This window comes from Neopelma chrysocephalum, unplaced genomic scaffold (genome assembly GCF_003984885.1).
Source record: "Neopelma chrysocephalum unplaced genomic scaffold, ASM398488v2 Primary Assembly neopelma1_118, whole genome shotgun sequence".
Classification (NCBI taxonomy): Eukaryota; Metazoa; Chordata; class Aves; order Passeriformes; family Pipridae; genus Neopelma; species Neopelma chrysocephalum.
This window is the reverse complement of record NW_020897780.1, coordinates 352,297-366,325: the sequence shown is the minus strand read 5'-3', so window position 1 is coordinate 366,325 and position 14,029 is coordinate 352,297. Positions and strand designations below refer to the sequence as shown.

The window sequence follows — 14,029 nt, the reverse complement described above, 5'->3', positions numbered from 1 at the left end:
CTGGGAGATTTCTGGGAGATTTCTGGGAGATTTCTGGGAGATTTCTGAGGTTTCTGGGAGGTTTCTGTGAGATTTCTGTGGGATTTCTGTGAGAATCTTTTGCAGCCCCGAGGTGTTGCTTCCCTCAGGTTGGCACTTTGGGTGGATGTCGTGTGTGCTCCGTGCCAGCTCCACCTCCTCAGGATCAATGGGGGAAATCGGGAATGGAGAGGGCACAGCTGTTTAAAGGAAGGAGGGAATGTAAGGCAGAACATTTTCCTGGCTTTGAGCATCAACCTGACCCTTCCCTCTGCTCCTGGGATGCAGCAGCTCCTCTAAAAGCAGGAATGAGCTCCCCAGGGCTTTCCAAGGGACACTCACGGGCGACTCCTTCTTGTGAGTCCTGCACAAACCCCTCCTCAGTGCTCAGAGGTGCTGCTCAGTGACAGAGCAGTTCTGAGAACGAGCTAATGGGGAGAAGCCAATTAGGCAGATTGATTAGCCCCCGATCAGGTTCTGATTGCTGATGGATAGGAAGGATTAATCACCTCGTGCTGCTTTGCTCCCAGCCCGGGGGAGCTGCTCTGCCTGAGCCCCCCGGGGATGGGGATTCTCCAAAATCCCGGGGCCACTTCGCCCCTGTGTCCCTCCAGCTGCAAGAGTCCAAAGTCTTTGTTGGCTTGTTGCCCTCAGGAGGGGCCTCCTGGCTCCTTTCTCCCCCAGACATGAGCCCGTTTTCCCTCCTCTTTCTGCTCCTGCTGCTTTAATCTCATCATTACACACATTTGCATATTCTTTTCTCAGCCTCCTCTTCCCTTCATTCCACGCCCAACCCTCTCTCCCATCACCCCCCCTGCAGCTCTGGCTTTGCTGTCACAGGGGCACTGGGACCCTCCAGACCCCCCCAGTGACCCCCAACCACCGGGGCCGTGGCCGTGGAGCTGTTTCTTTGGGAAGCTTTGGGATATCGTGGAATTCCCAGGATGGTTTGGACCGGGAGGGACCTCAAAGCTCATCTCGTTCCACCCCACACCTTCCACCAGCCCAGGCTGCTCCAAGGCTCATCCCCTTTGTCCTTGGACAATCCCGGGGATGGGACCATGGGATATTTCCAGCTGGGGATGGGAGGAAGGAGTTTGGCAGCTCAGAATAACCCAGGATGCTTTTCCAGCAGTTTAAGGGCTTGTGGCACTGGTGACGTTGAGCCCTGGTGCCAAAAGGTGTTTTGGAGGCAGGGAGATGATTTTCTGGGAGACTTTTCCTTTTCCTTTATGGGAGATAAGGGAAACTTGTGGTTTAACTGGTGTTTCCTGAGCTGGGTCCATTTTCAGGACAAGAAAAAAAGGAACAATCGTCTCTTTTTTCCTGTTCCATCCCTCCCGGATCCTTCTCAATTGTAGCGTATTTGGGGGCTTATTGGTGGGTTTTTAAAATTTTTTCTTGCTCCCTGGGACCTGCCCCCCACGTCACAGCCCAGTTTTTAGTCCAAATTACCTCAATCAGCAGCTTCAGGGGTGAAAACAGGGGGACCAGAGGGATGTGGGAGCTGAGGTGGTCGGGCTGGTGACGGGGAGCACGGCCAGGAGAAGGCAGGGGTGACCTGCCAGAAAATCCAGTGCTCTTAAGATTCCCTTAATTTAGGGCTCATCCCCTGACCTGGAGAAAATTTAAGCCCAGATCTGCATTTTTTACTTGTGTGTTTAAACTGAATATTCCTGATGCTCGTCCTTGAGGTGTTAAAGCTTGAGACAAACCCAACACCTCCAAATGTCAGAGCTCTGGTTTTGAGCTCTTTAAAAGCTCAGGGGGAGACTTTTCCAAGGTTTCTCCCCATTCCCTCATGGAGGTTTTTCTTCCAGACCACGAAGGCTCTGGAAGTTCGACCTGGAGCTCCTGAGGAGCTGAGCCAGGAGCTCTGGATTCAGGGGAAAAAATCAGATACTTAAATATCTGATTTGTGTGACTCAAACTTTAGTAACCAGGAGGGAATTCAGTAATCTGAGGAGGGAATTCGGATCCTTGCTCCAGCATCATCTGGTGGATTTGGAATGTGGGGTTTTTTTCCTGCCTTGATGTTGTGTGAGTGTTTCCAGCAAGGACCTTGTTGATCCCGCCGGGAATTCCGTGTGTTGGTGGCTTTAACAGCACAAAACTGATGGCAGGGGGGGAAGCCAAGGGATGTGTTGGCTCAGAGGGCAAGGAGAAGGTGGCAAATCATGGATGAAGTGGCAGAGCAGATCCCATCCCAGTGGGGATCCCGTCCTGGGATCTGGTGACATCCCTGCAGGCACCTCCTCCCTTGTGCTTTTGTTTCCCTGTCAGCAAAGGGAGTTCAGGGATAATATTCCCACCAGCAAATGGAAAGCCTATGAAATTATTATAAGGGAAAAGCAAGTAATTCCTGCTACAACTTTCCTCCGAGTCCCCCTGGCAACGTTTGTGTCTTAGCAACCGCCTTTTCCCTTTTAAAAATGTTTGAAACATTAAAAAACAACAACAACAACAACAACAACAAGGCATTAAGCACAGGATTAAGTGCCTTTCCTGAATCAAAGCCTAACTAGATAAATGAAATGCTGTTAATTGAATCAGGGATGCACTGTGTTTCCAGCCCCCCAATTTGCATCCCATTTGCATGTGATTGCAGAGATGTTCAGTGATGGAAGGTTCTCCCCTCCCTGTGTCCCTGGTTTTGGGTGTCCCTCCCCCTGCCACGAGGATGTGGATGGGATGGGGTTGGGGGATGAGTTTGGGGAGAGCCCAGGGCTTGTCTCTGCTTGGTCCCTCAGCACCTCGGTGCCTTTGGTCACCTCTGCTCGGGGAACACGTGGGGAGGGTGGAGAAGGTCCAGGAGGTGTTGGATAAACGGGAGATGCCAGAGCCAACATCCCACGGGCTGTGTCTGGGGGGTGTGAGGCTCTGGAGCTGTTCCTGACACCCCAGGGCAGAGCCACGGGGGGCAGAGGACCAGCAGCTCCCTCTGTGACTCTTTCCCTGTTGGACATTCCCTAAATCAGCTCCTGGCTGAAGAAAAATCCAGTTATCCCAGTAAAACTGGGGCTGGTGTGGGAAGAGGAGGGCAACCTGCAGGGATAGCTGCTGGGACAGCCACCCACGAGGGGTTGGGCTTCTGGGGTGAGCTGGGGGTGGTTGTTGCTCCCTAAATATGGGCCTTGTAGGGCCCCGTGTGCGGGGAGTGCAGGGGGTTGTGGATGTTCCCTATGGATCACAGGGAATTTTGTTTGGGGCTAAAAGCTCCAAAGGCAATAGTTGGGGTGACCTGAGCACCCTGATCCTCCTCCACCCTGATCCTCCTCCACCCTGATCCTTCCAGCTGCCTCTGTGATCCCGGTGCTGGTGATGCTCCAGGTCAAATCCCGCAGGGAAAACAACCCCAATCCCTCAGGGATCCCCTGCCCGCCCCATGAGGCTCCTCGTGCCACGGGATGGAGGCACATCCATGGGGTTTTATCAGGTTTTATCCTGACCCTGTCAGTGGCATCCAGCTCCTCTCTCCAGCTTTCCACGCTGGAAGAGCAGCTCCTGCCTCGTCCGGGACGTGTGGCCAAAGCTTTGTTGGGAAGAGAAGATGGGAATTCCCCTGGAGCTCCTCACCAGATCCAGGGATGTGGGATGGATGAGGGTGGGCTCTGCCCCCACAAAGTGTCACCCCGAGAAGGCCCCGTGGGGCTGGAGCAGAGGGAAGGGAACCCTCCTGTGGATTCGGGATGTGCCGGTGCCGCTTTTCCGTCGGCTCCGGCTCGATCCCGGCCTCCCGCTGGATCCCGGCCAGGCTCCCTGCTCCTGACGGGCTGGTGCCCCTTTCTTGGGTCCCTGCCACCAGCCCCGCCGTGCCAGGCCACTCCAGGGAATTACCAGCGGATTCTTAATTAAGGGGGAGGCTCCGGCCACCCTCTGGAAGGCGATCCCTGCGGGAACGGCCAGGGCTGAGGGAAGGGGGGATCCCGAGGGCTGAATCCGGGCTTGGATGTCTCCCAGTGGGATTGAAAAGTCAAAAGCCAAAGCAGAACAAACCCCCAAAGCTGATTTGGGGTGTTCCTGGTGATTCTGGGGTGTTCCTGGTGATTCTGCCTCCCTGCTGATCGGGGTTTCCGTGGAGGTTCCTGTTTGTTGGTCCTGAGGTGAGGAGGGTGCTCAGCTCCAGGGATGAGGGCTGGGAGGGCTCTGGGAGCCTCAGGGACATTCCAGCTGCTCCAGGGCTGTCAGACACCGGCAGTGGGAATTCCCTGAACCCACAAACCTCTCCTTTGCTGTCTCTTCCCACTGCACCTCGGTTTTTCCCTTCTGGAAAGGTGGCTCTTCCTGATCCTCCCTGGGTTTGATCCACGTGGCACCAACAGGCACAGCCTGGAGGGTGAGGGATCTCCGCAGTTCCTGGGATCTGCAGGATCCTTGGCTGCTCTCCTGGGTTCTCCCTGTTGCTCCAAGTCACTTCACTCCGTCTCTCTTGGCTTTCCCCACAGTGAGGTTTGACCTGGGGGTGTGTCGAGCTCTTTGAAGAGCAGGCTGGAGGGAAATCCGAGGAAAGCCTTGGATGGAGCACATCCTGCTGCTTCCAGAGCTCAGGAAAAAGGAGGGACTGACCCAAAGGCTCATCTGTGTGCGGCTCCAAGACATGGAACCTGTTGCAGCCTCCTGTTCTCCGGGTGCATCGGGATGGGTGGGTTTTCCCCCTCGGTGAGCCCAGCCCAGGGCCAGGGAGGGTTTATGGAGTTCCAGGAGATTCCAAAGGTCTCACGTCTCCTCCCGGTCCTGCGGGAGAACCAGCAGATCCTCCTGGGGCCGCTGGGTGTGTTGGCAGGTTTTTCCAGGCTGAGGGATGGAGGCAGTGGGATGTTGAAGGGTTTTATCCCAGACGGCACCGTCAGTGTGGAGCGGGGAGATGGAGACACCGGGATCCATCCCTGGGACACACAATTCCTCCCCCCTTCCATTCCTCCAGCTCTTCACCCTCCCCTTTCCTCCCCCTTTTAGTGTTTTTAATCAAAGGGTCCCCGGCACGTGCAGGAACTGCCCACGTTGGCAAACGGGCGATTTTTGTACCGGGTCGATCCGTCCGCTCCGGCTCATCCCAAGGATCCGGGAGACTCGGGGGAGGTGAGCAGCACCCAGCAGAGCTCCCACCTTTTCCCCCGAGCTGGGGCTGCTCCGGGGCCGCTGCCCACGGGAGGGGCACGGGCTGCCAAGGTCGGGCGAGCGGAGTTCGGGGGAAGCGGGAGGGGAGGAGCTCCCGCCCTTGGCATCCCGGGAATAAAAACCCCGGGAATAAAAACCCAGGGAATCGCCGTGGCACGGAGTTATTTACTTGGAGAGGGCGGATCCGATGGCGTTCCCAGCCGGCAGGACCCGCTCCTGGCAGGGCGGAGAGCGGCGTTTATTTATTCATGACTTCCTCTGTCATTCCAACCACGGCCGGATCCGAGCTTCCCACCCGCTCTGGGGCAGCTCCACGTGGAGCCAGAGCTCCCCAAAGGGTCCTGGATGTGGCCCTGATCCCGCCTTCCCCGTGGCATCACTGGAGCCGGGTCAGGAGCGTTGTTTTATCCCGGGATTCCGCGGGATCCTGCCCCGCTCCGCGCCCTCACCTCGCTGTGCTGATGGAGGACCCGCCTCTCCCTCCGCGGGGATTTAACATCCATCAGCCACGGAGGCAAATAATCCCGGTGGAAGGGCCGTGATGGGAGGAATTAGGGTTAATTAACATATTAGTAGCAGCGCCGTGGCCCCGGTGAGGCGCCTCCGGACCCAGGTGATGCTCTGCTCTTCCCGGAAAAGGAATTCCGCCGCTCTCCTTAATTAATTTGATTTTTTCAGGGGGGAGCTGCCACCGGCAGAATCGGGGAGGGGGTGGATGGAGAGGCCATAAATGGCTCTTTTCTCTCCATGGCACGTTGGATTCCGGTCACGTCCGTGCCGAGCACGTGCGCTGCCCATGCAGATGCTCCGAGCAATCCGGAGAAGTTTCCGTGGCAGGGGTGGGCGGTGGGGAGACCTCCGGGGCTTCCTCTGTCACTTCCAATCCCTTTGACCCTCCCCTGGGCTCCGACATTCCTCGCATTCTGAATTTCTTAATCTCTCTCTGGTCGGGTTTGGGATGGGGATTAGCCTGGAAAGGAGGGATCCGGTTTCAGAGCCTCGTGTTCCCCCTTTCCTTCCTGCAGTTCCCTCCCCCCCACCCCCGGACATGCTGGGATTTGGAGGGTTGGGTTGGTTTCTTTTTCCTCATCCACCTGGTTTGCATCTGTAGCAAGGACAAAATTGGTGTTTCGGAGCCTCCCCTGTGGCTGAGCTGGAAAATCTCATTTTTTTTTTTTTGAGCTTCGTTTTGACTTTTAGAGGGGAAAACCCCCCCAAATCCGGCCCTTCCATCCCTCTGGTCTGAACCTTCGGGAAACCTTCGGGGTCTTGGGGAAACGTCACTTCTGGTTTTGTGGGAAACCAACTGGCCAGGCCTTTTTTGGGGTTTTGATGTGTGAGGGGGTGCTCGAGGCAGCTGCTTTCACCTCACGGGGTGAGGGGGACGAGGAGGAATCCTTATCCTAAATCATCCGGGTGGCTTTGGGCCGTTCCATGCTGGATGATTTCTCCTCAAGCTGAAGTTGTGTGATTAGAAAATAATGATCTAGAACCTGGTTTTATCCCTTTTCTTTGGATTATTTCCAAAGAAATTTGGAAATATTCATCCTTTGAATTGGAAGCTGGGTCTGTGTTGGGGTCTGAGGGTGTTTACCCCACATGGAGCTGCCTGCTGTGGCCGTGACATTTACCTTCCTTTTCTTTAGGCACCTTAAAAACCAGGAGTTTTGGTTATTCCAAAAAAAAAAGAGGCCAAGGAGGGGAACCAGCCACCCCTGGGGGGTTGGCACTGTTGGCAGCACAAAGCTGCACTTCTGGGCACCTAAAGGGGGGATTTTGGGGGGGATTTGGGGTGTCCAGCAGCACGGCGGGTGCCACGGGATGATCCCACGGGATGATCCCAGGGCTGCTCTCAGCTGTCTCCAGCAGCTGCTCCCAGGGGGGTCAGGGGGGAAACGACCCCCCCGGGGCAAACCTGGCACCGGGATTATAAAAAGAGTTTCTATTTTGGGAAAAGCGAGGTTGGGAAGAGCCCAAAATGCGAGTGGAGAAGCAACCTGAGCCCATCCCGGGGGAAGGAGCCAAGTTGTCCGTGCCTTGGTTCCCCTCGGAGACCATCCAGACCCTCGGCTGGGTTTGGGATGTGGGAGGGATGCTCCCGTTATCCCAGGGATCATCCCTCTGGAATGCACAGCTCCCTTTTTGCTTTCTAATCTGTTTAATCTGGGAAAAGCCTCTGCCTTTCCAGCCACTGGGGCTCTTCCCAGTGCCAAAGGTTTGAGGGGGGCAGTTGGGAATTTTCTTCTGGGAGAACCTGCAGCACAAACCCATCCCCGGCCGGGCTGGGTGTGACCAGCCCAGAGCCACCAGAATCCCTGGAAATGCAGGGAAAACACAAAGCTCGGTCAGATCCACCAGGACGGACACATTCCGGCCCCTGAATCCGCTTTTTAATCACTTCTCCTTCATTTCAGGAGCCGGAAAATCCAGATCCGGAACATCCCCCCCCAGCTGCGATGGGAGGTAAGAGGGGCGAGCGGGCACCACTGGATCAGATTTAGGGCCTAATTCCCCCCCTCCAGGTTCCTGCACTTGGGATTAAAGTCAGTGTTTCCTTTCCTTTGTCATTAATTGGGTCTAATTATACGAGCCCGTCGCTTGTTTCTCTCCCATTACAGGGGTAAAATCAAGGGATAGAAGCCACGTAAGCGACACCACCAAAAATCCCCATTAATACCGGGGGTTTTATGTTTTATCTATTGTACGGGGAACAAAATGGATCCTTTCTTCCCGCTGCCTGCTGGGACTTTTCCCTGGCTCTCTTTTCCCCCCCCCGCTGGCTCCGAGGCCCCTTGGTCCAGCGTCCTGGGGCAGGCAGGAGCTTCCCTCATCTAATTGCTTGTGAAATCTTAATGACCAGACAGCTGCCTCGTATTGATGGGTTGCGTCCCCCTGAGCAGCCCTGACAATCCCGGGGTAAAGCGGGTTTGTTTTCTTCCCCCCTCCTGCCTCTCCCAGGTTTTGGATGGTTTGCTGGCCCAGTACGGCACCGTGGAGAACTGCGAGCAAGGTGAGGCCAAGGGAAAAGCTGAGTTTGGGGTTTTATTTTCCTGCCCCGGATCTTTTTCTTTTTTTTTCTTTTTTGGGAGAGGGAGGATGGACACGTGGTTTCCCCTTTGTCAGCAGGCTGAGGATGTCAAGAGGTCTCAGCCTGGTTGCTGAAGCGGGTTTTTTTTTGTGTGTGTGTTCCCTGTTTTCCCAAAGATGAGTCCGTGGGGTGGTTTGGGGGCAGCACAAGTGGCTGTTCCCACACCAGGTGCCGGGTCAGCGCCATTCCCGGTGCTCTGGGAAGGTGCCGGATGCTCTCCCGAGGCACCAGGGGCTCTCTGGCTCTGCTCAGCAGATTTTATCTCAGCCTCTTGCCGCTGAGCACTCCAGGGAAGAGGTTTAATGTCGCCCCCGGGATGTTTAATGGGAGTAGAGTTACCACACAACCCTCTTGGAAACGGAAAGGAGGAAAGGAGGGCTCAGAGGAGCTCCTGGGATCATCCCCGGGCTCCGGAGAGGGCTGGGCTGGAGTTGGCTTTGGTGGCTTTGCCGCAGAGCACAGGGGTGGATCAGCATCCTCTGAACAACCAGGAGGGTCTGCAGTGCCCAGGGTGGGTTTTGGATACAACAACCAGGAGGGTCTGTGGTGCCCAGGGTGGATCAGCATCCTCTGAACAACCAGGAGGGTCTGCGGTGCCCAGGGTGGGTCTGAGCCTCTGGATGCTCCTCTCCCACCAGGGAAAAAACTGTTTGCAAATCCCTGGGGAGCCCCAGAGGGGATTTATCCGAGCACCTTGGGTCTCTCAGCTTTTCTGGGGGTCTCTGGTCCTTGGTTTCTGTGCTGCCTCTCCAGCCCCTGCCTCTCTCGCCCGCAGTGAACACGGACAGTGAGACCGCCGTGGTCAACGTCACCTATGCCAACCGGGAGCAGACCAGGCAGTGAGTGCCCCCCATCCCTCGGGAATTCTGCCCTCCCTGCCACAGCTCTGGCCCCTTCCCTGCTTGCAGAAAACTGGACTCCCCGTGCTGTGAGCCAGATCACCCCCAGATTCCTAAATTCTGGCTAAAAATCCGGCAAATCTTTGCGGACACCCCCGTGCTCTGGTTTATTTTCCTTCACCTTCAGATGGATTTCCAAGTTTTTGGGCTTTTCTTGGAGGTTCAGAGAGTAAAACCGTAACTTTTTGCTCCAGCAAAAGCAGAGATTTCCTTGGGCTTCCATGATTTCAGGAGCTGTGTCTCCAGAAAAGGCAATAATGAGACCAAACATCAGATCAGAGATCTGGCAGCACGTGTGTCCTCTCTGTCTAAGGCAGACTCGCAGCTCCTTCCCTGCTTTTTCCTCCCCCAGGGATGCACGTGCTTCATCCAGCATCTTCCCCTGGTTCCTTCGTGCCCTGCAGGGAAAAATCTCAGTTCAGCAAGTTTTAGTTTTTTTTTTTTTTTTGGTTATTTTGGGTGTTTTTTGCGAGAGTTGTGAGTCCCCGACCGCGTTGTGGAGCCGGGGAGGTTTCCCGGAGCTGCGGGAGAGCGGTGACCAAACCCCGGCCTTGCTCTTGCTGCCAGCCCCATCTACCGACAGCTTTCGGCCCCTGCATCCCTGAATTCCTGCCGGGAGAGGGATTCCAGGCACCGGGCAAAACCCACAACGTGGGAATCGCTCCTTGCACAGTCCTGTCCTTGCCTCCTTCGCCTGGGGGGATTCCCCTCGGGATATTTTGGCTCATCCAAAGTCCCTCTGGGTGCCAGGTCCTCACGGTGTTGGGGGTGTTCCTGGTGTTCCCTCACTAGGAAAGGTTTGGTTTGGGGTTGAGCTCATCCCAGAGGGAACCTGCCCCCCAACCCTCCCTCCCTCCCCAGAGCCATCATGAAGCTGAACAGGCACCAGCTGGAGAACCACGCGCTCAAGGTCTCCTACATCCCGGACGAGCAGTCGGCGCCGGGGCCGGAGAACGGGCGCCGGGGGGGTTTTGGGGCCCGGGGGGCCCCCCGGCAGGGCTCCCCCGTCTCTGCGGGGGCCCCGGTGAAGCAGCAGCCCGTGGACATCCCCCTGAGGCTGCTGGTGCCCACCCAGTACGTGGGGGCCATCATTGGCAAGGAGGGGGCCACCATCAGGAACATCACCAAGCAGACGCAGTCCAAGTGAGTCCATCCTTCCACCCTTGTTGTCCTCACAGTGATTAAGATGCTGTTTTGGGGGTTTTTTTTGGGAAATGGGCTGTTTGGGGCGCAGGGCTGTGCGTCCAGGAGCCAGTTTCCCTTTCCCTGCCCCAGCCAGGCTCTCTGACTGTGCTTTCCCGGGAATCTCCCTCTGCCAGGGCTGGGATGGGGCCCAGCCAGGCTCGTTTAACCTGGATTTTTTGAACTCCCCCCCTGTGCTCGAGGGTTTGACCCCCAAGCTCGTGTTGGCCACGGCTCTGGTCCCCCCAGGAAGGCCTTATCTGGGATGTGGGGTGATGGACAGCCCACCCCATCCCCAGGCACGTGCCTGTTCCACCCCTTCATCGCTCCTGTTGCTTAAAATAAACAGATGCTGGTGCCTTATTTGGGGGGATCGGAGCTCCCGAGCTCTGCATCCCTGGGGAATGTCGAGCCCAGGATTCGCCGCTCCTGCCTGCCCTGGGTGCAAATGTCACCCCAGGGTGGGGTGTGAGCTCCAGGCTCGCATGGGGAGCGGAGCAGCCGATGCTCGTGGTGCTGGGACACCACGGAGCCGCTTCCCAGCTCCCGTCCCGCCCCTCCAGGATCGATGTGCACCGGAAAGAGAACGCGGGAGCGGCAGAAAAAGCCATCAGCATCCACTCCACCCCCGAGGGCTGCTCTGCTGCCTGCAAGATGATCCTGGAGATCATGCAGAAGGAGGCGAAGGACACCAAGACGTAAGGATTGTCCCACCCGGGGCTCTGTGCCGCTCCCATGGGGGCAGGAGCTTTGTCCTGGGGCATTCCAGCTTCCCTCATCCCTCTGCACCAAACCCCTCCACTTCTGGCTGCCCTGCTCCTTCACGCTGGGCTTTTCCCCCCGTTCCTCTCCCCAGGGCTGACGAAGTGCCTCTGAAGATCTTGGCCCACAACAACTTCGTGGGGCGCCTGATCGGCAAAGAGGGGCGGAACTTGAAGAAGGTGGAGCAGGACACGGAGACCAAAATCACCATCTCGTCGTAAGGCTCCTGTTCCCTTGGGGGGGAACCAGGGCAGAACTTCCTCAGCCCCCGGGGCAGGACGGGGAGGATGAGGAGGAGGCAGGGGATGAGTGAGCAGAGATGCTTCAGTGCCCAGAGCTCTCTGGAAAAACCTCGGTGTTGTATTTTCTGTATTCCCCTCCCCATCCCTCTGGTGTCCCCTCTGCATCCCTTTGGTGTCCCCTTTGGTGTCCCCTCACCATCCCATCAGCATCTCCTCCCACCCCTTCAGGGCTGTAAAGCTCAGCCCAGGCTGGTTTGGTGGCCAGGACTGGAGTTTTACTCTTAAATCCCATTTTTGGGGAAGGCAGAGTGGACTTCTCAGGGCACACCATGGTGCTGGGCCCTGCTCTGAGCGTGGCAGTGGCACCCCCCGTCCCCAGCATCTCAGTGGGACCCCTCGGAAGGGCTGGAGGCCCTGATGGAGCAGGGTTTTGGTGCTGACTCTCTTTCCCACCAGCTTGCAGGACCTGACCCTGTACAACCCCGAGAGGACCATCACGGTGAAGGGCTCCATCGAGAACTGCTGCAAGGCAGAGCAGGAGATCATGAAGAAAGTGAGGGAAGCCTACGAGAACGATGTGGCTGCCATGAGTGTGAGTGGGGTCCCTCCCTCCCCCCCCGGCCACCAGGAACCCTCTGGGGTGACGCCCTGACTAAAGCAACGCCCTCTTCTCTCCTCAGTTACAGTCCCACCTCATCCCTGGCCTTAACCTGGCTGCTGTCGGCCTCTTCCCTGCCTCCTCCAACGCGGTGCCTCCCCCGCCCAGCAGCGTCTCGGGGGCCGCCCCGTACAGCTCCTTCATGGTAGGTGAACCCTGGGCAGCTCCTGCTCCCAGCTCATGGAGAAGAGCTGCAGGGTGGCCAGCAAACCTTCAGCATCCCCTGCTGCCAGCAGGTCCAGCGTGGGAGGGGGTCTGGGCTCTTGATCTCTTGAGAGGGCGCTTGGCCACCACGGGGTCTGGTGGTGGCTCAGCCCTGAGCCCTTGGGAGCGCTGTGGGGGTCATTTGGGGCTGGAAGGGTGACACTGAGCCCGGGGTGGTGACACTGAGCCCGGGGTGGTGACACTGAGCCCGGGGTGGTGACACTGAGCCCTGGCTGGTGACGCTGAGCCCTCCCTGCCCCCCCTGCAGCCCCCGGAGCAGGAGACAGTGCACGTGTTCATCCCGGCGCAGGCGGTCGGGGCCATCATCGGCAAGAAGGGCCAGCACATCAAGCAGCTCTCCCGCTTCGCAAGTGCCTCTATCAAGGTAGGGCTGCCCTGGGGGGGACCTCCCTGAGAGAGGGAGTGTTTCTCCTGGAAAACTACCCAAAACTCCTCGGAGGGGCCGGGGGCTGATGCTGCGATGTCACCCCGTGTCTGTGTCCCTCCCCAGATCGCCCCTCCGGAGACGCCGGACTCCAAAGTGCGCATGGTCGTCATCACGGGCCCTCCAGAAGCCCAGTTCAAGGTTCTCCTCGTGCTGCCAACGCCCCAGGGGATTTGGGGGGTCCCTCTGTGCTGCCCTGGGCAGCTGGGGAGGGAGGAGCAGGGTGGTGACCCCGATGTCAGGCCCTCCCAGTCTGCAACCCGGGATCAGCTCTCCCGGGGGCTGAGCTGGCTGGAAACTCCAAGGAACTGGGATTTTGTGGGATGCTGTCCCAGCCCAGGTCCCAGGGATGGAGCTCACTGAGCCGGTGGGGACATGCAGGGGTGGGACATTGTTGGTTGGTGCCTGACTCCCTGCTCCACCCCTGCCACAGGCACAGGGCAGGATTTACGGGAAGCTGAAGGAGGAGAACTTCTTCGGGCCGAAGGAGGAGGTGAAGCTGGAGACGCACATCCGAGTCCCCGCCTCGGCCGCGGGAAGGGTCATCGGCAAAGGCGGCAAGACCGTGAGCTGGGCTGGGGGACGGGACACCCCCAGGGTGGAATTCCAGGGCAGATGGTTGGGATTTCATGGAGAGACTCATCCCTTTATTTTTTACTCCTTCCCCGCAGGTCAACGAGCTGCAGAACCTGACAGCAGCTGAGGTGGTGGTGCCGCGGGACCAGACCCCCGACGAGAATGAGCAGGTCATCGTGAAGATCATCGGGCACTTCTACGCCAGCCAGGTACGGCCCCAGAGCCCCAGTGATGGCCCCAGAGCCCCTGGGCACGGCCCCAGAGCTCCTGCTCTGCCCTGAGGGGTTCTCCAGCCTGTCCATCCCGGGGTATCCTCCCGGGGAAGTTTTCTCCCACACCTGGCCAGGGGTGTTTGTGGGAGCTGTGCCTTCTGCCACGAGGGATGGTGGGGGAACAGGGCTGGGAACCACGGCGGGGTTGGATCAAGGGTTGGACTCGATGATCTCGGAGGTCCCTTCCAACCCAGCTGATTCTGTGACTCCCTGATTCCCGTGGTTGTCGTTCCCAGATGGCCCAGCGCAAGATCCGGGACATCCTGGCGCAGGTGAAGCAGCAGCACCAGAAGGGGCAGAGCGGCCAGACGCAGGCGCGCAGGAAATAGGAGCGGCGGCGACGCCGGCGCGGGGACGCGGCACGAGCCGGGGCCGGGGCTAAGAGTGGCTGGGAATCAGTTACCGACCGCAGACCACAGGGAATCACAGGGAATCGGGAATCTTTTCACTAATCGGCAGCACTAAAGGCAGTTTGACTGATTGGCTTCCAAGGCGGAGGGGCAGGGAACAGACCGTTGGATCCCTTTGGAGCTCCACAGATACTTAAATGAGCAAGAGGGGCTGA

The 14,029-nt window shown here is 57.9% G+C and overlaps 1 protein-coding gene across 4 annotated transcripts in view; it reads left to right on the top strand.

The window, feature by feature from the left end:
* The window catches only part of IGF2BP1 (insulin like growth factor 2 mRNA binding protein 1), a 26,193-nt gene extending 12,400 nt beyond the window's left edge, over positions 1–13,793 (top strand). The window contains exons 3-16 of one of the 4 annotated variants that reach the window (XM_027697098.1): positions 7,551–7,599; positions 8,095–8,146; positions 9,000–9,063; positions 9,985–10,266; positions 10,869–11,003; positions 11,162–11,284; positions 11,766–11,901; positions 11,990–12,112; positions 12,201–12,203; positions 12,440–12,556; positions 12,683–12,757; positions 13,050–13,181; positions 13,288–13,401; positions 13,701–13,793. In XM_027697098.1, coding sequence (XP_027552899.1) covers positions 7,551–7,599; positions 8,095–8,146; positions 9,000–9,063; positions 9,985–10,266; positions 10,869–11,003; positions 11,162–11,284; positions 11,766–11,901; positions 11,990–12,112; positions 12,201–12,203; positions 12,440–12,556; positions 12,683–12,757; positions 13,050–13,181; positions 13,288–13,401; positions 13,701–13,793 — 1,498 coding nt within the window. Of the gene's footprint in view, positions 1–7,550; positions 7,600–8,094; positions 8,147–8,999; positions 9,064–9,984; positions 10,267–10,868; positions 11,004–11,161; positions 11,285–11,765; positions 11,902–11,989; positions 12,113–12,200; positions 12,204–12,418; positions 12,557–12,682; positions 12,758–13,049; positions 13,182–13,287; positions 13,402–13,700 lie in introns of all 4 variants that reach the window. The other 3 variants (XM_027697097.1, XM_027697096.1, XM_027697099.1) reach the window with 3 other exon arrangements.
* The last annotated feature ends 236 nt before the right edge of the window (positions 13,794–14,029 follow it).